The following is a 25,962-nucleotide window of genomic DNA, read 5'->3' as shown; positions in this document are numbered from 1 at the left end:
TGGAAGACTTCCGACGACATGCTTGAAAACAAAATCTTGGATGATGGTTGCCGGCTTCACCAACGGCAACATTGAAGAGAAGAGACCATAGCACCGATCTTGACGATGACAACGAGAATGAAGAAGAGGAAGATTACAGGTTTAAGCAATGATGAGGTGGCAGACGACGGGGACAACCAGTGATACCGTAGTCATTGACGTTGCTGCCACCGCTAACTGGTTACTCCCGTTCTTGATGAGCAGGCCATTCATTTTTTTTTTAAGATTGCTTTTGGTTGTAAATAAAGTTTTTTATTCTTGATTTTATTTTGTAAAATTCTACAAGTTTTTCATGTAATTAGATCTTCACTAATTGTACTTTTGAGACTTTGAATCTGCACAAATTTTTTATTTATTTATTCAATTTTAGAATAATAACATATTCAATTTCATTGGCAAATTTAACGACAAGGAGGCCATGACACTGATGTTGAATTGTTGTCGAGGACAACAGTGAAGGGGAAGAGCAAGATTGCATGATTTAGGTGACGAAGAAGACGCCGATGGTGATACTCATGTGGTACCATGGTCATTGACGCCCCGATGGTGATTCCAAACTCCTCAAATCTTGTAAGAATTTTTTCATAATTGCAGATGGTACGATAACAATAAGATGTGCAAAGTTTAACTCTAAAAATTTCATGCTATATTGCTGGAAGAGGGGTCAAAATAAGAGTTTACATTCAATTTCTGACGGAAAAAGCAATGAATGCTCAAGATGAATAATACCTGAGAACTAGACATCTTCATGAAATTTTCAACTAGCAATTTTGTTGAAGAATATTATCAATAAGAACTTGTTGTTCATATTTGACTTTTACTATATCTGAATTTGTAAGTTTGTGATAGAGATGTTTAATTTGTAACTTAGATTCTCTTAATTGTGTTAACTTTGATAGATTTCTGGCCAGGCTTGAACAACATTGGTACATTAACTGTTTTAATTATTGATCATTTTCTTGTCATGGCAGTAATGCAAATTCCTGAAAGAAAGAAGCATATATGTCCAGAGTGGATAATGGGGATGGCAACCTTTGCAGCGACATGTTAAGCGAATTGTTATTGTTGAAGGAAAGAAACAAATTGATGGAAAATGAGCTGAAAGAGATGCAAGAAATATACTCAGAAATGAGTCTAAAGTTTGCAAAGGTAGAATGTGAAAGACAAAAGTAGAATATTTGAAATGGAAGGATCTTTGGAAAAAGGAATATCAATGACGACGGGCTCTCATATATGTTAGAAGTTTCTTGACTTTGATATTTTGTCCTTTTTATGTACAACGATGTGTCTATTTTATGGTATAAAATTGGACTAGAGTGCTGCTTAGCCATCAAAAAGAGATAGTTAGCATATTTGTTTTAACAGCTGACAGTGATAACATACCATAAAACATAATTTTCATACTCCATACTGCCATTGTTGAACTCTTGGTATTATGAAAAGTCTTGTCCAAGTTTTAATTTACTTTAACTTAAATTTACCATATATATAAAATGCATTAGATAAATTACTTAACCCAGAAGTGAGAGCTTAATAAGTCAAGGCCTTCAAATTAAAAATGTTTTGATGTCTATACAAATTTCACGTTAAATTCACATTGGCTTGAAATAATGAAAAAAATTAATCGAAGAACTCAATATTACATATTTCTAAATTCAGAGTGTAACATATAAATAAATTGATAGATCCTATTTTTTTCCTATATGAAAGAATCTCAAAATTTGTTAAAACAAAGAGATGAATTCCATATAGTTAAACTCCAGAATCAAATAAGCAAAATTAATGAGACAATTTTATTTTAGTTGTCTTCATTCATGAACAACTAATTTAAAAAATGCATTTATCTTATATCTACAAAATCTCTAAATAAGTAACGGAAGAAAATAACATTTCCTAATTTTCACATACTTTCCTGTTCATAATCTTAAATTATTCACTGTTCTAGGTTACAGATTTCATCGTAATCATAATTTAACAAAAAAAAGTGAAAAATCGTGGATTTGGAGAGAGGAAATGAAAGGAACGAAACGAGAGAAGAAGAATCGAAGAAGACTAATAGGTACTCGTGTTATTGGAAAATAATTTGGCATGCTTCATGAATATACACAAGCATTCTTAATTTGTATTGAAACAAAAGAAAAAAATGAAATCAATTAAGCAAATTTATACCTGAGACTGAGGTTCTATTGGAACTCTGGAAGTGGAGGATGAAGGGGAAGATCGAGCATCACGGTGCTGACGACGACTCGAAGAGAGAAGAGAGAAGAGGGAAAAGCGAGCCTAGGAACTGACGCCGGGAGATAAGATGAGACCGGCAGTGAGTGTTGGCTAGACAGCGACCGCGAGGGCAAAAACAAGAGAAGGGTGGAGTGGGTGGTGATAGTTCTGAATGGATTGAAGAAAAAAAGAATTAGGATTCCACTTTATGAATTTAAAAAATGTTTGGGATAAAATATAAAAAAATTATTATTATTATTAACCTCCATATGCGGTATATTTATAAATTATGTTTATAAATTATGTTTTGTGCATATTAGAAAAGTTCAAAAGACTTGAACTTATTATAGTCAGACTCTAAATCTTTTTGTGCTTTTGCAGTTTTGCTACAAAAACTTTTATTTAATTTAGAGCCGTTATTTGTCCCACTGCTCTTGCGCGTACCGAGCCATTTATATTTGACCGAGTTAAACCCCATTTTGGTCCCTGAGATTCACGGTTTGCACCAATTTAGGCCCTGACTTACCAATTGCACCATTTATGTCCCCGACTTTGTTAAAATTGCACCAAGGTCGTCCCTAGCCTCATCTCCGGCCAAATTAAGTGGCTCCGACAGTGACATGGCACTGAGAAGCCAGGCTGGCGTAGATAAAGGCAAGCTGAGGTGGCAATTGAAACTGTTTGACCCAATGTGGTCCCTATACCTAATTTTAATCCCAATTTATACCATAGCATTGTCACCCCTCTTCATCTTCTTCTCGCTGCCCAGCAACGTTCTTCATTGTCTTCGTTGTTCCTACTCGTTGAACTGCAAAGAAAACCATGATTGGGTGTGCGAGCCAAGGTCAAGGAAGCTCTACACGATCAACGACGAGAACACGGAGTAGGACCAGACCATCGCGGGTACCAGAGCGGTGTGGGTGCGGCTGCTGGCCGGTGCTTCGTTGGTCCGAAACAACTACCAACCCAGATAAGCCCTTCTTCGGTTGTCCAAATTACAATGTGAGTTTTTGGTAAAAAAGATTGATTAGTTGTTTTCTGTTCTTTCCTTCTTATGATATCTCATATTCAGACTAGGGGCAAAACATGGTGTGAATTTTTTCTCTGGGCTGATGATGTAGAAGAAGAAGAGGAACATGAAGGAAGAGTGGATGCAACTGCAGTTGACAATGAGCAAGTGAGAGTGAATTTAGCATGGAGGATTGGAAAATTGGAAGCTGATATGAGGACCCAAAAATCTATGATACAATTCTTAGGCATAGTGGTGTTTTTTACTGTAGCTGCTGTATTGATTATGACTTTGAAGTTCTGACAATGTTGTATGTAATGTATTCATGGATGAATGAAAGTAAGAGGTGATTTTTTATCTTGAGATATATGCCCTATTTTTGATTGACTGGTTATCATAAAGAGAAATAATTATAGATCATCTAATATCATAATTGCATAATGCATAATTACAAAAGTAGCAAAGATAAATATATTTGAGTAGCAAACAGTAGCCTGTTTGAGTTGCAAACATTAAAGAAACAAAAGAAAGGCCATAGCATAGTTATCAAGGCTGGCAATACAAAAGTTATGACAGTTGTCCTAAACATCCTGATGTCAAAGTCATGAATTGTTCTTTTTCCTTGGTACTTTGAAACCGGGAGTTGGAACAAACTTCATAAAGTTGTGCAATCTGGAAGATGTAGCCACATTGGCTCCTTGCATTGGATCCACACCGATGGATTGAGGTGGTGGTGAGCTCCTCCTTTTGGTGGGTAACTTCTGTCGCCTTGGTGGTGCAGGTGCAGCAGGTCCTGCTATGTCCTACAGCAGATAAAGAGTGCAACACATCAGTCCAGACAACAAAAAAATTATACTTGTGTGCTGTTGTAACGTGGAGAAGTGTATTACCTGTGATCCTTCGTAGTTTGGTTGTGATATGTCAATCTCCACAGCAGGAGGGTTATCAGCTGGTGTAGCATCAGTTTGAGGGGGAGGGCCAGCCTCAGAAGCAGAAGCAGCAATATCAGTTTGAGGGGGAGGGCCAGCCTTAGAAGCAGAAGCAGCAACATTTGATTTGGCTTTATCTGCAGCAGCTTTTGCAGCTGCAATAGCAGCAGCTATTTCATCCAGTCTCTTCTTTTAGCACCCTTTTTTGGTATGCCATTTTACCCCACAATACCTACATGTGAATGGCTTCAAATGCCTTTTCAAACCTCCACTTGGTTTGGCTTTCTTATTACCATTGTTGCCCTCATCAGCATCTTTTCTCCTTTTCTCCTCCTATTAGCAGCCCTGTTGGTGTTCTCCCTCGCACAAGTATGGTCATCGTTGAAAGTCTTTATTTGCCAACATGAGTCATCACAGTCCCTTGAGGCATACACAACCCAGGAACAACCTTTCACCTTGCACACAGCCCTGCATCTAATATTGTCATTTTTTTTAACTTAATTCTCCTCCCCTCTTAGATAGTATACTCTCTTACAGCCTCTCTGAACTCATAGTTGGTGTTGAATTTCATACCTACTTGTAGATGTAGCTCACCGAATCTTGTCCCATTTCTAAATATTGGAAATTCGTCTGACTCCTCATCAGATTCTAGCTCATCTTCTGAATTAGGAGGAGTCTTCATCTCCTCTGAGTGCCAAGAATTAGCACCATCAGATTCTGCACCTGGGTCAAGTGCTTCAAACCCTTCAACAATCCCTGGAGTTCCCACAAAACCCAAGTCCACCTCTCCATCTGACACATCTTCAACAAAGGCATCATCTGGTTGCATTATGTTCTCTCTTGTCTTAGCAGCAGCATATGTAGCTCTCTTCATGTCCTTTACTTTCTTATTTCTTGGTTTGGACATACTTGCATTATCTTCACTGCTAGAGCTATGTTCTTGTATTGGCTTAAAGGAACTATCCTCTGAACTATCATCATCACTAGAATCACCATTTATAGTTAAGTGAACATGAAGAGCTCCCTTGCGTTTATTAGCAGACCTTCTATATGTTCCAACAGCCTGAGATCTTGTAATTCTCCTAGGTAAAAACTGAGGTTTGGACTTCATTTTTGCTTTGCCTTTATCTTTGGCTGTGGAGCATGCCTTGGTAGTCTCTCTCAGCTTGGTTTTCAGCCTTGGGTTGGGCTTTTGATTGGGCTTCTGATTGGGCTTTTTATTCACATTGGGCCTGAAGATGGATGTTGGGTTGGGCTTTGACTTAGGCTTAGGCTTTGGATTAGAATTGGCTTTCAGATTGGCTGTCTCATGAGCCTTAGCAGGCATTGGATTTGGGGTTGTGTTATCATCAATGGGGTTTGGAATAGTGACAGGGTTGGTTTCAGGGGGGGTTGGAATAGGATTGTTTATGGGGCTTGGGTTTGCATTTGGGATAGGATTCGATTCTGTAGTTGTGTTCGAGGTGTTACCATCAGCTTCGGGACCCTCACTTGTGGTCTTCTTGCTCACCAAGTCTCCCTCACAAGTATCATCAACCCATACCACAACCTCCTTCCCTGCAATCACCTCTGGTGTGGACACCCCATGCTCAAAGTACACATCAACGACTCCATCATTATTCTGTGCAGCAAAACACATCTCTCTTAATTCACCATCAGATGTAAGAGCCCTCAGTCCACCATCTAAGCTCCTCCCAGGAGGCAGCCACCAACACTGAAGTATGTTGTCATACCCAAGTTCCTTGTAATAGTTCCTTACGAAGAACACATCCAACGTGTCCTCGTCTAAATCTCCTAAGCAAGTTCTGTTATCTGGTGAGTACACTAGTATTCCATCTTCATTTTTTTAAATGTTCCCCCATGATGGAACATGATATCCATCAAAGTCTCCATCTGCATTATGCAAAAAACCAAATTGAGGAACTAAACAATCAGATTCACACATGCAAAAACAAACATTGACATTCAACCACTTATAAAACACCAGAAACACCCATCAACCAACCCAACTAAGATTGCATTCAAAACAGAGCATGGAAAAAATTTCACCACTACACACAAAAACCCTAACAAATAATAAAAAACTTTCAACTTTCATCAACCAAAATCAAATTTTCAACAAACACAGACATTGATGCTATTCTTTTTGTTGAAAAGCATTATTTTTTTTGAATTCAAACGTACCTTCCTGTGATCGCAATGAACTGCTTCTCCTTCCTTCACCAACAACGTCCGCACAACACTGTCACAGTGGCAACGAACTCCACGGAGCCAAACGTTTTCAACCTTCAAATCCTATACAATGGCCAGCACTCAGGATTTCATGGTGCATTGTTTTGGTTTTCAGAAGACGAAGAGGAAGATGAAGTGATCATAGAACTTGGGTTATTTGGGTTTTGTTTCTAAACAAACATAAAACGACGCCGTTCCATCCATCCAGAGTTTTAGCGCCAACATTGCACTCCAGCGTGGCACCCAGCGTGGCTTCTCAGTGCCATGTCACTGCCAGAGCCACTTAATTTGGCTGGAGATGAGGCTAGGGACGACCTTGGTGCAATTTTAACAAAGTCGGGGACATAAATGGTGCAATTGGTAAGTTAGGGACTAAATTGGTGCAAATCGTGAATCTCAGGGACCAAAATGGGGTTTAACTCCATTTGACCTTGAGAAATATTTGAGGGTTTTTAGTTTTTTTCCAACCCTGAAAAGTAAACGGGTCGTTCTTCGAATAGAAAAAAAATAAACATGACCATGTCTGGATTCAAAAAATGGGCCGGATCATCGATTTTGATAAAAATTGGACAAGTCGAATTAGTTTTTACTCGGTCAAATGCTTAAACAGTCTAAAAGATGGCAAACCCAACTAGATGACTGAGTGACTGGATTTTCAATCGAGCCAAACCGAATTTTAATTTAACGTCGTTATTTATCTGGTTGTCCTCGCACGTCGATAGCCACTACATTTGACTTTGAGTAACATTTGAATATTGAGACCAATATTTGGATATTTTCATTTTCAATAAATTTTAATTCTAAATCAGTATTTGTTTTTTATTTTGTTGCAGAAATTAATTATTTTGTCAAATTTCGGTGAAATATTAGATAAATAAATATTTATTCATATCTAATAAAAACATATATTTTAAGGCTTATTTGAAATTAGTGTGCTTTAAGACTGAACGTGAGATTTAGATGCTTTTATGGTGAAAATTCAGACGTCTTCTCGTATAAAGATGAGGTCATTCGAATTTCTTGTAAACAGGTGAAGAATGGTACCTACAAAAGACTCCGATACTTAAGTTAGCAAAGATTTATGTAAGTTTTTTTTTGTAGATCGAGTTTGAAATATTAATAAAGATGTCAATGTATTTATAAGATTGAAATTAAATTAATTAATATTTTAATGACCGATTTGAATAAAAAATAAAAATTCATGAATTATTCTGAACTTTTACTCAACTTAAAAATATTCTAAAAACTAATGTATGTACTGTATCATTAATATTTTATAAATTAATGTCCCTATTTTGAAATGACAAAAAAAATTATTTTACATAAAAAGAATAATATCTCAAATCAGTGCTTAAGAAAATTTTAATCAGACACTTATACCTTCAATAAATTTTAATCATCAAATTAGTTTTTAAATTTTTATTGTGCTAGATAAATCAATTTTAACATTAAATTATTTATCTATATAAAGAGACTAATTTGAGAAATTTTTAAAAAAAAAATCTAAAAACTGTCATGTCTTTCATTAAATAATAACAGTGATTAATTTGTCTAATTTTTTTTATTAAAATTCAACATAGAGATTGATATGTTTGATAAAATAAAAAGTTAGAGACCAATTTAGTAATAAAGATTTGTTGAAGATTAAATTATTTGACTAAAAATTATTCGGAAACTATTTTAGAATATTACTTGAAAAAAAAAACACGTTACATTAATGCTCAAATTTATACTAACTTCCAAATGAGCACAAGCCTGCATTGGTTGAAGCATAAGGGAAAAAAAATGACCCAAATAAAAAAATCAGCTCCAGTGTAATAGAAATGTACACAAGTTTTAGTTAATCTGTATTCATGTATTCTAGTCTATATATATTTCTATGATAAAGATCATAGACATTATATTAATGGCTATAACAGATTTTATTGACACTCAATATAATATTGTAGTGTGTAGAGACTAGAGAATGAATTGCGTCCACTCAATTATATTTATGGCTATAATATAGCTATTTAGATCCTTGATTTGAGCAATGTAAGATATCTGCAGTATCTATAAATTTGATTGAGGATATGTAGTTTCTAAGAGGATTTCTTCTTTCAGCTTTTAACTATTGGTAATTTCCAGCATTATTCATTTGGACAATTTGGTTAGAGAGGAATGATCAAGTATTCAATAATTATGGTTCAGGAGTCGTGGAAATAATCAACAAATTCTTCATGTTCTCTGACGAATGGCTTGGTGGTACTCTCTCTAGTTGTTGATGGCAATGCCGAAAATAACAAAAGGTTGATACCATTATTGGGGTTGGTAGTAACGTGTGTAATTTGCTTTTAATTTCTGTTCTTGACTCTTGTTGCTCCACTATACTGTGTTCCCAGCATTATCTTACTAGTAAATCCACCAACCATTCAGTTATTCAATCAATACCAACATTCCGTTGAACCTAGTCACAAACACAATGCCTATTTTTCGCTCCTTGTGAAGCAATCTTCAAAAGTTCTTGTTAGCATTCATATATAGGCATCATTAATTTCTAGAATCTACATAAGAACAATACTTCCTGCCAGTTAAGAAAATAGGATATCCACGGAAAATCTCAACTAATGTTTAAGAAACATTAAATGTAACAATATGAACATTTACCAAAATTCCAATTAAACGCACACACATGACACCCATATCATTACACTATATTTATGCTTATAAAGTAATGCTTGCTTCTATATTCTATTGAAAAGGTTAAAACATTTGGAGAAAAATTTTGCTTGCATCAGCAAAACACGAATTCCACACTTGAAAATTGTAGACATTCATTTGGTTTACACAACAATAACTAACTAAGGTCAGAGTTTGATAACCTAAAACATGTTCATCTCACTTTAATTCACTGTCACACTATAAATATTTAAGTCATCAATCTATGTCAAAAAGGCATGCTTATTAAATGATTGCTCCGGCAAATAGCAGATGAAGTTACTCTTGTTATAATTTGTGACAATACAAGTAACAAAAACTATTTGTACCGAATTAAGCTATCTAATTTAGTAGCCAGCATTATCACTGTGAAAACACAGATTATTAACCTGATTAGTAAATTTCAGTGACAATCTCTCTAGTGCAAAGCAATATAAGACAACAAATAAATCTGAAACAATGCATTGATATAACACAAAACTTCATTTATTAAGTATGATTATATTTATACGCAATTTATTTTATGAAGTAATCAAAGAGCTATAGTATTATGTATCTTTTTTTAATTCCTCTATCTCTCACTAATGAGACTTTCTTTGCATGCAAAATTTAAAATTCCATATGGTAAACTGCACTTTGTTTTGCTGCCACAATCTCAAGCAATTACTATATTCATAGCTTGAATAATTGAATCTATGCAATAACCATAGCCAAGTGCTTATCAAGCCAAAACATTCACAATCTCAATGCTTGAAAGTAACCAAGATTGCTCAGCTTTGCTATCACTTCACCAAAAGCCATGGCCCATATTCAAGCAAGCCTCAATACAGCCAGAGCTAGCAACGCCACAACTCGAAAGTAAACGAAATCATAAATACTATTAATAACATTACATTCATCCCAAATTAAACAATTGTTGTGAGAATTGAATTACAAAGGAATTCTTTCAAAAATTCAATCCAATTCTTTCAGTGTGAAGTTTCCAAATCCACAAAATACAGTTGGAAGTATCATGTCTTCTTAATTCTTAAACCATAAATACATCCAAGGAAAACCTAAGCAAAACATGAATAAAAGATGTTAAAATGGAAATAACTCTAGATGAGCTTTGGCTTCTTTGACACAGGAGAGAGAGGATCCTTTGACTCTTTCCAAAGAAATTCCTTAATTTCATCTATAAATGGGTACACGTCTCTCAGTATTAAATGTGTTTCCAAATAATCTACCATGGAATAGACATTTCTCCTCATTACATTAACAGTTAAAAAATTATGAACCTTTTGAGAAGCAGAACTGTTAATGTAATCCATATCAATAGCATCCTCCATGATAGATAAATAAAATATAGAAACACAAATTAATGGACATCTACGTCTATGATGCTCATCTAGAAAGCCAATTAACATGGCACAAACCATATTGTTACCAAGGTAGACGAGAGCCGGACATGCAGCATAAAATGCAGGTTGGATGCCCTCAAAACAACCCTCGATTGGCTGAACAAATCGAACACCTCTTTCGTTCACAAACAAGGCATGTAAGATTGCTTTATACCCATTTTCCCATTCACCAAAATGATCGGATCTTTCAATGTGAGAAGTAGAGAGATGAAGACTATAATCCCCGCGGACTGCAACAAAAAACATAAGGACTAGATTTCAATTCAATTATACGTTTCACTGCTGAAAATATCCTTAATGATCTAACAAAACTCAATTCAATTAAACTGTGTACTTTAACCAACTATCCCAGGCCAAGCAGATAAAAATTTCAATTCAATTCAATTCCGTATCGATTGTAGTATGTTTATGCTGAGAAAAATAACTTTTGATCCACCATATAAAAAAGATAAATAAATTAGAGAAACAAACAAACGAATTAAGTCATTATGATTGAAATTGCTGACAATGATACCTGGAAGAGGCAGTGTAATGGGACGGTGGAAGCGCTGTCTGCCCTGAACAGTAAATCTGAAAGATTCTATGAATGCATCAGCTCCCCCCTGTATAGTCCATGTCCCACCTCCCAAGGATGGATCAAAGGAATAGAAGAGCACGCTTTCAAAGTCTCTAACATTGGGTGAAGGAGTTTTGCTCTTTAATTCCATAAATTCCATAAATGCATCATCTGTCATATAAATGGTTTGAAAATATATTCTTTCACCATACACAAAATGATTTGTTTCAAATACATCATAAACATCGAGGCCCAAGTCGGGAGGAGACGGTAGAGATTGCCAGTCATGTGTTTGTGAGCGCAGAACCCAGAAGGAATCCTTTGATATTTTAGGCATCATGGGATCGAACTGGATGAAATAATAATCCCCCTTAATTTTTTCGTAGTCGAACACCCTCTTGGCGTAGCAAATTGGTGGTTCATGGATTAAGTCCACCTCCTTGAACGTTAACTGCTTCTGCTTCTGTTTCTCATTATCTTCGTCCAGACGAAGTTCGAATGTTTTGACCGAAGGAGGACCGATACGAGCATCGCCGGTAGGACGATTTTGAAGACCTCCGACGAGATAGAAGTTGGAGTCGAACTCCACAAGCTGCACGCAGAAAGGCGGAAGATCAGCCTTGAAAGCAGCTGGAATCGGAGGAAGAGAATCCCAAGTCAGCACCGCCTGGTCCTCCAACTCCTTCGGCGGAGAAAGCAAATTGCAGACGTCGATTCCATAAAACTTGTCTAGCGTCTTGAAACACACGTATTGCATCTCTTTCTGTTCCTCCGTCACCACCTTCTTTATATACAAATGTCAGTGTACAGACCATCAATTTTAGGCTTTTCAAATAGTGCATGCTCAGTTATGTGGTTTAAAAATAACATTCATTATTTTAATTTCCCCTGGAGTTAAAAGTAGAATTATATTGCTATATTAAACTATTAGGGTTCTATATATTAAAGATAAAATAACCTAAAATTACTATAACATTTTAGAGTTGAGACAATATTTAAAAAATGTTGTCTAAAAATTGATAAAAAAAAATTGCCTTTGATCTATAATAACATTTTGAGACTTGAGACAGCGTTTTTGGAGACCTTGCTGATGCGGCCATTGCCTTAGGTTAAGGCAAGGTTTTTTGCTTTAAAAGCAACGCTTCTGTAGGCAACTCTTGAACTGTGTTTTAGGCAACACTTTACACCTGTTCTTTTAACTGTCATGCTGCTTCAGCTACTAGCAAAAAACGTTGCCTCTTTTTAGTATACACGCTAAAATGTTGCCTATTAATTTGACTTAGCTACCTACTAAAGTGTTATCTGTCAGATTGATATGAAACCCTTGGAAACGTTGCTTATTCTTCTAATTATGCAACCCATATAAATGTTGCCTCTAAACTAAATATGCAACTATTGAAAGGTAAAAATAAGAGTTGTTTTTGTAGTGAAAATACAAAAGAGACATATATAATCATTTAATTATTAAATAAATTTGTACACAATAAAATTAAAAAAAGAGATAAATCCTCAGCTGAAATTCTTAAGAATTATAGGGACTTGAGACAAGGCATAGTTACCCAAATAAATAAATAAATAAAACTCCTACAATTGCACAAATTCAGACAGTAGACGATTTTTGCTTAATTTACAAAGTTCACTCGAGTTCAGTCTGTCTATCTACGGTTACACATATGCAAAATGAATTATAATGCATATAATTTGAATTTAGTTCAGTAGTCAGCAGTAACTAGAGACTCAATTAATAGTAATTAGTGTAAGATGCATGGATCAGTTTTCAAATCTGTTTTGTCTTTGTGCAACAATGGAAAGAAGCCTGGAGACCCCTTGAGTCCAGATATCATAGTCCCCTTGATTTCTACACTCAATCTCTACAATTCCCCTTGCATCTGTCTTCAACCCAAAGTATTTCCACTTTTCGCCATCATCAAGCAGTAGTAAGTCTCTGCAAATATCTAGCATAGCATCTGCAACTTCAAAGATTACAAAGAATTTAGTATCTGTTTATGATCAGGATTATCCCCACATATAAGGAAAACAATGTTGTGACTTGTGAAGCCAAAGGTAGCTTACTCTTTTTCTTTTTGGTAATGGATCCTGCAACATGTCTGCTCTTCATTTTCAGCATCACCTGAAAAATTTACAAACCATGATGAACTGAAACAGATAAAGAATCCCATCATTAGGTGTGAATTCTTGAAAGGAAAAAAATTACCTGGCCTATTCGATGTATGTAAACAGAAACTATTTTCTAGTGAAGATCACCTGCAGTTTTCATCATTATTCATTACTATGTCAAGTCATTTTGCCAACAAAATAAAATTGATTTAATACTAGCAGCAACATTTGTGATTGATGTTGTGTTACCTTTGCGGGTTTGTTTGAGTAATTCACTTCCCTTAGCAAGTAGCTCTTGGCTGCAGACGCCTAGAAAATTTTCTCCATTAAGAATCTCCCCACCATCACTTGTGCTAGTATTGTTGCTATTATTGTTATTAGTAATTGTAGTACCTTTGCCACAAATTCCAATCCTCCCCTGCCTTTCTCTAATGGTGTCACTGCAGCAATGTTCCATACCTCTTTCAATGCTCTTGCCTTCAGGGTAGCTGCTCCTCTTAGAGTTACAAACATTAATAATTAAGATCAGGGTCATCATTACTATCTCTTAGTGTCACACTACCCATGCCAACATGAACACAAGACACATTTTGTCCTATGAAGCGGCTTATTGACAATTCAACTATACTCTTGTTGATTCTTGACAGTGTCATCAAGGAGTGCTATCTGTTGCAGCTGCAGTGGTAAGAGTAGTGATATCATCTTAAGAGCTGACATTGACAGCTGAGCTAACCACAGAAGCTAGGTGATCTCTCTCAGCCCCTATTGCCTCAGTAGCCTCGACGCACTGCACGACCACCAATGTGGCTGTAGAGGCCACAGCCACGCCAGTTTTGGCCATCCTCTCATCCTTGCTTGGTGTAGATGAAGCAGCCATTGCAGCCGGGATGGCTGCCACAGCAGAAGCCACTGCAGCTCTGAGATGGTAGCATGCAGTTGAGCATTGTGAGTTCTTGTTTCTTCTTTCTTCTTCTCCCTCCTGTCTCCCTGGCCATGCTGGTAAGTCTGTGCAAATATCTAGCACAACAACTGCAAATTCAATATTACAAAGAATTTAGTATCTATTTATGATCAGGATTATCCCTATATACAAGGAAAACAATTATGTGATTTGTGAAGCCAAAGGTAGCTTACTCTTTTTCTTTTTGGTAATGGTTCCTGCAACATGTCTGCTCTTCATTTTCAGCATCACCTGAAGTTTTTACAAACCATGATGAACTAATACAGATAAAGAATTCCATCATCTGGTGTGAATTCTTGAAAGGAAAAAAAAAATTACCTGCCTATACATATAGCAAATTATTGTCTCTTGAAAACTTTACAATGACCAGACAGAAAAAAGAAAGTAAAGACACAATAATTAATTAATCAATTAATTAGAATTATGAAGTTTGATAAGATATATGATAAAGAAAGGCGTTGAATGAATGCCTACGATGCAATGAGTATGAAAAAAATGCCGATAAACTAAAGCACCGAGCATGGAGAAGCAGAGTTTATAGATAGGAATTTATCAATGTAAAAAATGGAGAGAAAAAGAATCTCTACTGCACACAACACATCACTAATTGGCTTGCTTTATTTTCTTGAAAGTTCAAAGTATAAAAGTTTGGACCACTAACATGAATTCAAGTATACTGAGAGTTGAAGAACTTGTCAAGAAACTCTCTTAAATTTTGCTAAATCTATCAACCTCTTCCTCCTCCCTGAAGAAGTAAGTTTAGTTACGCAGAGAAAAAGAAAAAGTGAAGGTAATTGGAAGCATTGTGAAAAACCTAGCAGTAAATTGATTGAACTGGAAGCATTCTCAGCCAACTCCAACACCTACAATAACTATGAATCTAATGTTAATTAAATTTTTCAAGCACTAAAATTGACATAATTTAGTGATTAAAGTATAGGCCGGCGAATACACAATAAAAATAAAACATTGCAGTGATTAATAGGATCATAATTAATTAAACAGTAATTTCTCATAAAAGAAGAAAAATTTTCATTACCAAAATTTTTCGTCAACTTCAGCCATAACAAAGCTGAGTAAAGTAAGGAGCCTATCTGTGATGGAAAGAGCACGAGCACCACGGGGGAGCAGAGCATATCAGCACCCAGCCAGGGGCCAAGCAAAACGTCGCAAGTAGAAGAAGACGAGCAAATTGGAATCGAGCAGAGAAAAGTTCAGAAGCTCAAAATGCAGAGCGACTAACACGACGGCGATGCGAGTGGCGACGAGCACGAAGGCGCACGAGCAGCAACAAGCACGACGGCGCGCGAGCAGAGACGAGCATGACGGCGCGCGAGCAGAGAGGAAGACAACTTCAGAAGCAACGATGAGAAAATGCAAAGCAGTGACGAGCACGATGGCGATTCACTCCGACAAAAGAATTACAAACCAAATTATATCTGAAGCAAATTACCATAGTGCAGAATGAAAAATCATTAGGTACACCCAACAAATGCTTTCTATACACCCAAAAGACACCCAGTATACACTTCTGCGGCAGATTCATAAAAATACATTAATTTAGCATCATAAACCGGGACAGTTTGTTACTTGTTTGTATTGTAAGTGGTGTCAAATGAAATAACATCTCCGAAATACTCAAAGGCAGCTCTACTTCTTGTATCGGCCCGAAAAGTCAGCTTAATCGATTGATCCTCCTCGAGTTCAAGCTCAAAAAAAAATTTTTGATTCTTCTCTTTCATTCGTAATAAATATTTCCCGAATTCCTTTGCATCTTCTTGTTCGGAAACATTCCACACTTCCCTGGTAATGTAATTCCGACAATACAATTGATCAGAACGCGCCAACAACGACGCTCACGGCTATAGCTGGCGCGTTGGGGACACTGTTCTGACTCGGACGGCCGTCCCAACGGACAACCCAAACCGGGAGAGCCACCCAACACCTCCACCCCTCCAGCATAGCACCTGACAGTTAGTGAAAAAGAAAACTTTCTAAAAGACGAATCTGCTCTTGTGGGACTTGCCCTAGATCTAGGGTATATAGGAGAAGGCCCTACTCTTTCTCGAAATACGTCACTATTCCTCACCTTACTGTCATCTATATGAAGATCTCAGACATTCACTTTTTAGCACGAACCCGGGAGGTCCATCCACTCCTCAACCAGGTCCAGATTTTCCACATCTCTTTCCACCTCGTTCACTTGACCCGTTCCGTCACCCGGCAAAATGAACATAATTAATTATTCATTGTTCTGATCTATCCAATAATAAACAAAATGCAATATATATATGTCTGTGTGTGTGTTTGGGGATGTATCAATACGTGGGTTATATATGTGGATTGAAATTGAGTTAACAGGGAGGAATTAACATGTGCGAGAATATATATAGTACTTTTTTTTATCACATCTTCTAATTCAACAGGTTAAGAATTAATTTATAATTATGGTATTAAATTTTATTTAAAGATTTATTATTGACTAATAAATTGCTACATATATAAAATTAAAAAGTTTGAGTGTTTAATATTTATAATTAATTATTAATGTATTTGAATATATTTCTATCACTATTATTATAGTGGATTTATTTTAACTAAGAATTTATTATTTATAAATAGTTTTTTGTAGGGCTATAGATACTCTATTTATCATTTAGTTGTAAAATTCACTCTGTTGTCTTTTTTCTTTTTTTGATATAGGTCTTGATTCTAATCTTGTTTCATCAATTTCGTTCTAATTTTATTGAGTTGGTAAGTCCTTTATAATTCAAAGACTTAATGTTTTAATAAATAACTTGAAAGTTCTTTAGATTTGTTAAACTGCTTTATGTAACACAGACAAAAGTCAATTTTAGTGACTTGAGTATACTGTTTTGTAAATATTTAATAAATAAAATTAATAAATCATGTTTTAGTTTGTTATAAATATTAAAGTCGAATTTTCTTTAAATATGTTAAATATGTTTTAAATATGATGTGAGGATGTGTTACCTTTTAGTATGATAAAAAATTCTATTTATTTTTATTTTCTGTAATATCGATTTTTGAGAATTGTTTAAAAAGATTTTTTTTAAGCGCCAGTCATGATTAGATGAGTCGTGACACTTAAATTTTAAGATTAATCTTAAAAATTGTTTTAATATTTTAGGTATTAATAATAAAGATATTTTAGTCGTTTTAATATAAAATTCAAATTCTTATTTTCTAATACAATCAAACAACCTTAATCAATATTATAACAATATTTTAGTCATTATTGCTAAATGGCCATTTTGGTCTCTTATAATAAATTCTGTGAGTATTTTTTCTTTTTAAAATCAATTTTAAATTTTAATTCCTCATGTAATTAAACAAACTTAAATTGAAAATAATATTTTAGTCTTTAAAAATTAATTATAAAATATTATTTTTATTAAAATATTGAAAGTGGTACTTTAATTCTTTTGCAAAATTATTCAAAAAAATATGTTAATATTTTCATAATAAATTAGAAAGATATTTTAGTATAAAAAGTATATAATATATTTTTTAATTTATTAAACATTTAAAGTGAAAGAATAAGAAGATATAAATAATGAAATTTAAAAAATAATTTGACTATTTATTAATAATATAATATTAAATATATACATATTTAAATTTAAATAATATTAATTTAAAAAAACTAATTTTATTTTTAATTACAAGAATATAAGAAAAACTATATATATATATATATATATATATATATATATATATATATATATATATATATATATATATATATATATATATATATATAGCTTGTGATTAATTATTCAGTTGATCTGATCTATCCAATAATAAACAAATTGCATGTGTGGATGTATCAATACGTGGTTTATATATGTGGATTGAAACTGAGTTAACAGGGAGGAATTAATTAATATGTGCGTGAATATATATAGTAATTTTTTTTATATCGTATCTTCTAACTCAGCAGCAACAGGTTAAGAATTAATTCACAACTATATATGATCATACCAAATTTTATTTAAGAATTAATTATTAATTAATAAATTACTGTATATATAAAATAGAATTCAAATTTTTATATTTATTTAAATAAATTAATAAATTAATTATTAAACCAAATCCAACTTAATTATATATCTAATAATCTTGATAGAATGATAAGAAATAACCAAGGTTTTTAGGACCGAATTTGTGACCAACCAATAAAATTAGAAATTTAAAAATTTAACTAAAATTTAATTATAATTAAATTAGATATAATAAAATAATATATTTATATATAAAATATATTTTTAAAAAATTAATAATAATTTATTTTAATTTATATTTTATTTTTTTAATTAATTTACTGTCAAATAATTTTAATTTTAAAAACTAGACTCATTTAATCGCTGATTTTGGATTAGTCTAATCGAACTATGAAAGGTTTGATCCAATTCTCTTAACCACGCCGATAACACTATTCCATTATTTAGTAATAGTCTATTTTGAGGTTTGAAAAGAATCATAATTCTTGATAATAAGATCCTAGTTACGTAGTGTGTGTCTCTATAATATAATTATATATATTGTTGAATAATATTTCCTTTCAATTTTCATAGGCTTGTTTCGGTGGCTGATATTGCACGTGTAGGTAGCAAATTAATATTTGTGATCTACTATTGACTAGTGACTACCTTCTAGATTGTGTGGGAAAAAAATAAAATAGATGTTATTAAAATAATATTAAAAAAAGGAATAGATAGGAGAAAATGACAAAAAAAGACAAAGTTGAAGAGATGAATTGATAGTGGATAGTGGATAACTAGTAAAGTGATAGATACCATATCTCTATTTGCATACCAAAAAAACATGATGATGAATAATTCAATCAATTAATAAAAGTATAAAACATCAATTTCACACAAACTTAATCAAAGGTTGGGTTCGAGGAAGGAACCTTTTTGATTAATTCTGTGCCTCCAATTTTGTCCTTCATATTCACATAAGTTAGTCAACTTAATTGGCTGCTCTCAGGTTCTTATTCCATACCAATGTAACACCTTCCCTCCATAGTCAACCACCAATTATTAAGCTCTCTCAAAAGAAATAAATAATAAAATAAAGTAATATTATCACATATGATTCTATAATTTAACACCTCGCTATTAAGTCATTTTTTCAGGTGTTTTCTAAGGTGGTTATCCTCCCTCTTCTGTTACACTAATAATGCACCATATTGGATATTTAGTTTTAGAGAAATAAGATAAATAGATATCTGTCTTTATCATTTGAAAACACATATATTTTTAATTAATTAAAAATATAAAAATATCTCTCATTTTGTAGACTACAAAATATTTAAATCTATCGATTTAGAATATACAAAAACAAATAGATCATTCAAAAATATTTAGATGTCTCGCGTTTTAAAAATTGTAAAATACTTTTGTATTTTTAATTAAAAGAACAGAGATTTATTTATCGTTTTCTTTTATTATTAAATATGGTAATTTTAATAATAAATATTTTTTATTTATTTGTAAGCACTTTAATGGATGAATTTCAATGTTTTTCCGTGTTTATTGTAAGGTATTTTCTCTTCTTAGTATTATTAAGGGGAAAACACTAATTAACTCTTAGACGTAATTAAACTTATATATTCTTTCATAAAAAATCAATAATTTTTTGTTTCACAATCGAATTGATCAATAAAATTTCTAAGAGTAAAATCTAAATGCAACTTTCATTTACACGCAAAATTTCTACAACGTTATTAATATGGACATTAAAAAAATTTGACATCAATTCAACCACCACACTGGTACAATTACATCAAATTGCCCGTCATTTGCACTGACCTAATTTATAAATGAAAAAAAAATTAAAGGCCAGTAATTTTAATTTATGTTAATCAGTATTTTTAGCCATTAAGTTTATATTTTTAGTTCAGTAATTTAGCATCATATATATCAACACTTTTAAATATTATTGATTAGCTGTTAATAAAAAATAATAAATTGTGATAATTTTGTAACATTATCCGTTATATCTATTTTAACAAGCAAATAGCATTATTGGCAAAACAAAAAATCAAAGACAGATTTAAAAAAAAAAAGGTAACTAAGAGTTAATTCTCAAGTATCACCAATTGAAATTAAAGTTTATAATTTATTTTTATGAGAAATATTACATAACTAACAAATTTTATTATTTTTTATTAACATTTGGCCACTAATTTTTTTATATATATTAATTAAATTATCAATTCATAAACATTAAATTCTAATAATATAAAAATAAAATATTAATCTAAAATATTAGCTAATACTAAAAAGTGTTAATCTACTAATATTTTTTATTTTTATAATTTAAATTTAAATTTACATTTTAATAAATAAAAAAACTAAAATTCTAACTTAGAATAATTATAATAAATATATTAAAATTAACTATTAATATATAATACATATTAAAAATAAATTAAATAATATATAAATAATTATTAATTTTTGATATATAAATAATATTTTTAAACTTTGGAATATGATATTTGTGTGCTAGTTTTTGTTGTTTCTATTATGATAAAAATTTACAGTTAATTTTCTGTAAAATTAATAATTAAAAATTATTTAATATACTATTAATCTTATATAAAATTGCCTATACTGAGTTTTCACTTTTGATTATAATAGTACCTTTGATTACATAATAAGCTAAGATTGTATAAAGTGAATTGTCAAACACTCAAAAACATGTGATTATATTCTGAAGCCTCAAAACCCCACCATTTCCAACTCTTTCTTCAAACAAGAAACAACAACTCAATACTCATCAGTCATCACCACCACCATTATTCTAAATGACCATTTTACCCCTCTTCCTTTTCTTCTTCTTTCTCCCACCACCATCTCTCTCCCAACAACCACCACCACCACCACCACCACCCTCATCATCATCATGCCCTCTTAACTTCACCATCCTCTACACCCTCACCGGCACCGGAAACACCCCAACCTCTTACTCTGCCGCCTCCGGAACCACCGTCACAAACACCAAGTGCCAGTTCATCCGCCAATCCTTCCGCCTCCTCCAGTCCGACCTCCTCCGCCGCACCGACAACTTCATGCCACCCCTCTCCGCCTCCCTCTCATGCTGGTCCAACTTCCAATCCTACATCAACTCCTTCGACCCCACCTTCCATATTCAATCCTCATGCGGATTCTCCAACGCTTCAATTTCCCAAGGTTGAGGCTAAGTTCTCCATTTGTTTTTGCACCAGTCAGAAACACTTTAAGCTTGTATCTGATTTTTCTTTTCCTCTGTACTCTTTGATTAGAGAGTGTTGTGAGGTGTAGTTAGATATTTGCTTTGAAAGAGTGTGGGTGTACTGGGGTGCCGGTGAGAGAAAGAAGTCTATGTGTTGTAACAATTTTCACATAGTGATATTCTCTGGTTGTCATTTGACAACGGCCGTGGTTTTTTCTCCGGTAATTGGAGTTTCCACGTTAAATTCTTGTGTTGTGATTGTGTCTATTTTATTTCTCTGTCAAAGGTGTTTTCTCAAGGGGGAATTGTGTCTTATTCCCAACAAGTGGTATCAGAGCTTCGGTTCGGTGGGATTTATTCTTAGTATGCTCTGTGGTTGCAGCCTAGTCTGACCTTCCACATCAGAAAAGAATTTTGTCCTGTGGCTTGAGGTTGATCTTTGGTTGCTGTTGTTGTTGCTGGAAGGCAGTGTGACTCTGTGAGAGTGCAGTTTGGAAAAGGTTCTGGCTAAGGAAAGACTTGGTATTTAAGTGTGTCCATTGTGACCCACCTCTCTTTCCTGGGGACCCTTCCTAGTGCACGGTCTACAGTTGAGTTATAATATTCCAGTATACGGTTGCAACAATGTCAGGATATTCAAGTGCTGTGAAGCTTGAAATAGAGAAATTTGATGGAAGAATCAATTTTGGCTTGTGGCAAGTACAAGTCAAGGATGTGTTGATACAATCAGGTTTGCACAAGGCGTTGAAGGAGAAGATCTCTGGTTGCTCTCTCTATGAGAGAAGATGATGTTCTCTAGAAGACAAGAAGTATCCTCATGGTATTACCGCACTGCCATGGATAAGGATGAGTTGTGGCAATCAGGTCCACAATTGCACACGGGCATTGGTTGGCGTTGAGATGCAAGGTGTGTGGCGGAGTTAGGTCGATGGCTGAAGAACTTCCAGGAAAAGCCAATTTGGAAGTTGCACCATGAATTTTCAGCAAGGTTTCGATCTGTACCAAGGCGAAATTCTTGGAGTGGTCTAATTCCAAGTGAGTATACTTTCATGGTGGAGTATGATAGTTCTCTGAACTATGATTGTCGGTATAGACAATGGCAGCAAAGAATTGTCGGTGTTGACAATGGAAGCTGAAGATGTGTGACTATTTCAATCAAGGTGGAGATTGTTAGGATTTGGTTGAATTAGTCCCACATTGCTTAGGATAGCAAATGGAGTGGGTGGCCTAGGCTATAAATATGAGGCTAAGTTCTCCATTTGTTTTTGCACCAGTCAGAAACACTTTAAGCTTGTATCTGATTTTTCTTTTCCTCTGTACTCTTTGATTAGAGAGTGTTGTGAGGTGTAGTTAGATATTTGCTTTGAAAGAGTGTGGGTGTACTGGGGTGCCGGTGAGAGAAAGAAGTCTATGTGTTGTAACAATTTTCACATAGTGATATTCTCTGGTTGTCATTTGACAACGGCCGTGGTTTTTTCTCCGGTAATTGGAGTTTCCACGTTAAATTCTTGTGTTGTGATTGTGTCTATTTTATTTCTCTGTCAAAGGTGTTTTCTCAAGGGGGAATTGTGTCTTATTCCCAACACTCTACACCCTCACCGGCACCGGAAACACCCCAACCTCTTACTCTGCCGCCTCCGGAACCACCGTCACAAACACCAAGTGCCAGTTCATCCGCCAATCCTTCCGCCTCCTCCAGTCCGACCTCCTCCGCCGCACCGACAACTTCATGCCACCCCTCTCCGCCTCCCTCTCATGCTGGTCCAACTTCCAATCCTACATCAACTCCTTCGACCCCACCTTCCATATTCAATCCTCATGCGGATTCTCCAACGCTTCAATTTCCCAAGGTTGCGTCAACATCACCACAAGGCAACGCTTTGAATCGTTGGTATCCTCTTCCGTGCTTCAAAATGTGGATACTAGTTGTAACCAGTCCCTTGAGAATAACTCGCCATGCGCACTCTGCACTACAAGCTTGTCTTCTTTACCAGCTTCTGGTAAATCTCTTGGGAATCTCAGTGATTGCACTTCTCTGCCTTCTGTTTATGCTGCTGCTTTTAGCAACGCTTTTGGCCCTTCTGACCCTGGCACTGCAAAGTGCTTGTTCTCCCTTGATTTCACGCCTTTGGGTGATTCTAACAACAAGAAGAACAAGAAGAAGATTGTTGTTTCTGTCGTTGTCACCTTTATTTGTGTTTCGGGTTTGGTTTTCGTGGTTTTGGGATTGTGGAAGTTGAATGAAAAGTTGAGTGGTAAAAATGTTAGTGTTGCTGAAATGGGTTTGGTTTCTTCTTCAAGTGTTATGGGTTTGGATTATTCTTCTATGGATCAGAGCACTACTTTGATAAGATTCAGTATTGAGGATATTAAGAAAGCTACTAAGAATTTCTCAAGAGATAACATAATTGGAAGAGGAGGTTATGGCAACGTTTACAAAGGGTTGCTAAATGATGGAACTGAGGTTGCATTGAAGAGGTTCAAGAACTGTTCTGCTGCTGGTGATTCCAGCTTCAAGCATGAGGTTGAGGTTATTGCAAGTGTTAGGCATGTGAATCTTGTTGCATTAAGAGGATATTGCAGTGCCACAACAAATTTAGAAGGGTACCAAAGAATCATTGTTTGTGATTTAATGAAAAATGGTAGCCTTCATGACCATTTATTTGGCGGCGGTTCTTCTTCTTCAATTGGGCTTAATAATAAGCTAAGTTGGCCAATTAGGCAAAAGATTGCACTAGGAACTGCTAGAGGAATTGCTTATTTGCATTATGGTGCTCAACCTTCCATAATTCATAGAGATATCAAAGCAAGTAACATTCTTTTAGACGAAAAATTCGAGGCTAAGGTAGCCGATTTCGGTCTAGCAAAGTTTAATCCTGAAGGTATGACACATATGAGCACAAGGGTAGCTGGAACAATGGGTTATGTGGCTCCGGAATATGCTTTGTATGGTCAATTAACAGAGAGAAGTGATGTTTTCAGCTTTGGTGTTGTGCTTCTTGAGCTTCTAAGTGGAAAGAAAGCACTTTCAATGAGCAATGACGGTCAACCTTCTGCGTTGACCGATTGGGCATGGTCAATGGTTAGAACAAACAAGGCCTTAGATGTGATTGAAGATGGAATGCCTGAACTTGGGTCACCCAAGATTCTTGAGAAATATGTTTTGATTGGTGTGCTCTGTTCTCATCCTCAATTGTATGCTAGGCCTACTATGGATCAAGTTGTTAAGATGATGGAAACGGATCAAGATGTTGGAGATAATGAGGAGAACATGGTGCCGGCTATACCGGATCGGCCGATCCCTCTGGTGGCCGGAAGGGTTGATATAGAGAGATCGGCCAGTAGTAGTGGCGGCGGCGGCAGCGGCGGCTCTGGTGGACTATCTAGTCCTACAGGGTACCAAGCTTATACAATTGGAAGTAATAAGCATTCTTCTAATAACTCTAAGGAAGATGGAAGTTCAAGCTCCAAGATTTTGAGTATAGAAGAATGACATTTTTCTTCTTCAAATTCTGGCTAGTTTTAGCAACATTTTGTTTATACATTTATAATTTAATTTCTTTTATCTGTTATAGAATCAAATGTACATATTTTGATACTTCTTTTTGAGCTATACTTTGATCAAGTTTTCATGAATTCTAGTGCTAGATATTAGACCTAATTTTTCAATTTTACACTTTTGAGAATCTTGAAATATGTCAATGCTCTTAATATATGAAAGAAGGGGAATGATTTTTGGTTTGGTAGGTTGTTTTCAATGCCAATTAATTACACTTCGGTTTTGTTTTTGCTAACTATATCATGTTGTCACCTTTGGGCATAATTGCATGTTTAATATTCTCTCTATTCATATTTATTTGTTACTATATATCATTTTTTGGTTAATATATATAAATTACTTATATTTAAATATAGCATTTGGCTAATAGGTGTATGTCTTAAGGATAGATGATAAAGTTATCAATTAATTTTTTTATAGAAAAAAATACAAAATTTAAAATTTCAATATATTTATTTTGTATTTATTAAAATAAAAAATTAAAAAATTTGTCATTAACAAAATCTAAAGATACATGTTAATTAAACTCTTAAATATATTAATATAAGAATGTAAAAAAAATTATAGTAATAGACTAATATATTTTGTATTTAAACAAATCGATCTAGTGATTTACTAAAAAGTAATTAATTTGGATTGGTTAATTATAAACTCTTAAATAAAAATTATATTCACAATAAATTAAAACGAGAGGACTGAGAATATACTAGAAAATCAAAAAATAATTTATTAAAAAGTAATTATGATAGATAAAATAAATAAGAAGAGACGAGCAATATATTTATTAAATCATAGTTGTCATTCCCCTGAAATTAAAATAAGAGAAGCTGGTATTAATGTTTAATGTCTCTGTCAAGTAAAGCGAAACATTTTGGCTTGTTTTTTGGGGTTAATACAGGTTGCATCTGATTACATTAATTATGAGTAGTTATCATTAAAAAAACTTATGTGTAATATTACTTTTTTTTAAATTATTAATATGTGGTTTAAGTTATTGCAC

At 34.1% G+C, this 25,962-nt stretch overlaps 2 protein-coding genes, 1 long non-coding RNA gene and 1 pseudogene across 3 annotated transcripts; 1 reads left to right on the top strand and 3 right to left on the bottom strand.

Annotated features, from left to right (window-relative positions):
• Positions 1–9,998: 9,998 nt before the first annotated feature.
• On the bottom strand, positions 9,999–11,916 carry LOC112729256 (uncharacterized). The gene is made up of 2 exons (XM_025779553.3): positions 11,038–11,916; positions 9,999–10,753 (listed from the first exon to the last, which is right to left on the bottom strand). The coding sequence occupies exons 1-2, from the start codon at positions 11,834–11,836 to the stop codon at positions 10,221–10,223; spliced, it is 1,332 nt and encodes a 443-aa protein (XP_025635338.1). The 5' UTR covers positions 11,837–11,916; the 3' UTR covers positions 9,999–10,220.
• Positions 11,917–12,634: 718 nt separating this feature from the next.
• LOC112755359 (VAN3-binding protein-like) lies at positions 12,635–13,860 on the bottom strand (annotated as a pseudogene).
• A 192-nt stretch (positions 13,861–14,052) lies between these two features.
• LOC140173089 (uncharacterized) lies at positions 14,053–16,409 on the bottom strand. Its single transcript, XR_011874717.1, has 4 exons — positions 15,198–16,409; positions 14,820–15,030; positions 14,332–14,389; positions 14,053–14,226 (listed from the first exon to the last, which is right to left on the bottom strand). It is a non-coding gene; the product is annotated as an uncharacterized lncRNA (long non-coding RNA).
• Positions 16,410–20,870: 4,461 nt separating this feature from the next.
• On the top strand, positions 20,871–25,145 carry LOC112755352 (probable LRR receptor-like serine/threonine-protein kinase RKF3). Its single transcript, XM_072221587.1, has one exon. The coding sequence runs from the start codon at positions 23,133–23,135 to the stop codon at positions 24,894–24,896; it is 1,764 nt and encodes a 587-aa protein (XP_072077688.1). The 5' UTR covers positions 20,871–23,132; the 3' UTR covers positions 24,897–25,145.
• The last annotated feature ends 817 nt before the right edge of the window (positions 25,146–25,962 follow it).

Source organism: Arachis hypogaea, chromosome 2, assembly GCF_003086295.3.
Source record: "Arachis hypogaea cultivar Tifrunner chromosome 2, arahy.Tifrunner.gnm2.J5K5, whole genome shotgun sequence".
NCBI lineage: Eukaryota > Viridiplantae > Streptophyta > Magnoliopsida > Fabales > Fabaceae > Arachis > Arachis hypogaea.
The sequence above is the reverse complement of the archived record's forward strand: the minus strand, read 5'-3'. Positions and strand labels throughout refer to the sequence as shown.

What these genes read in the sequence shown, in the direction of transcription:
- LOC112755352 (XM_072221587.1), top strand. Translation starts at nt 23,133, where the DNA reads ATGCCACCCCTCTCCGCCTCCCTCTCATGCTGGTCCAACTTCCAATCC.
- LOC112729256 (XM_025779553.3), bottom strand. Translation starts at nt 11,836, where the DNA reads ATGCAATACGTGTGTTTCAAGACGCTAGACAAGTTTTATGGAATCGAC. An exon ending in CATTACACTGCCTCTTCCAG is followed by an intron (nt 10,754 to 11,037) that starts GTATCATTGTCA and finishes TTTTTGTTGCAG; the next exon opens with TCCGCGGGGATTATAGTCTT.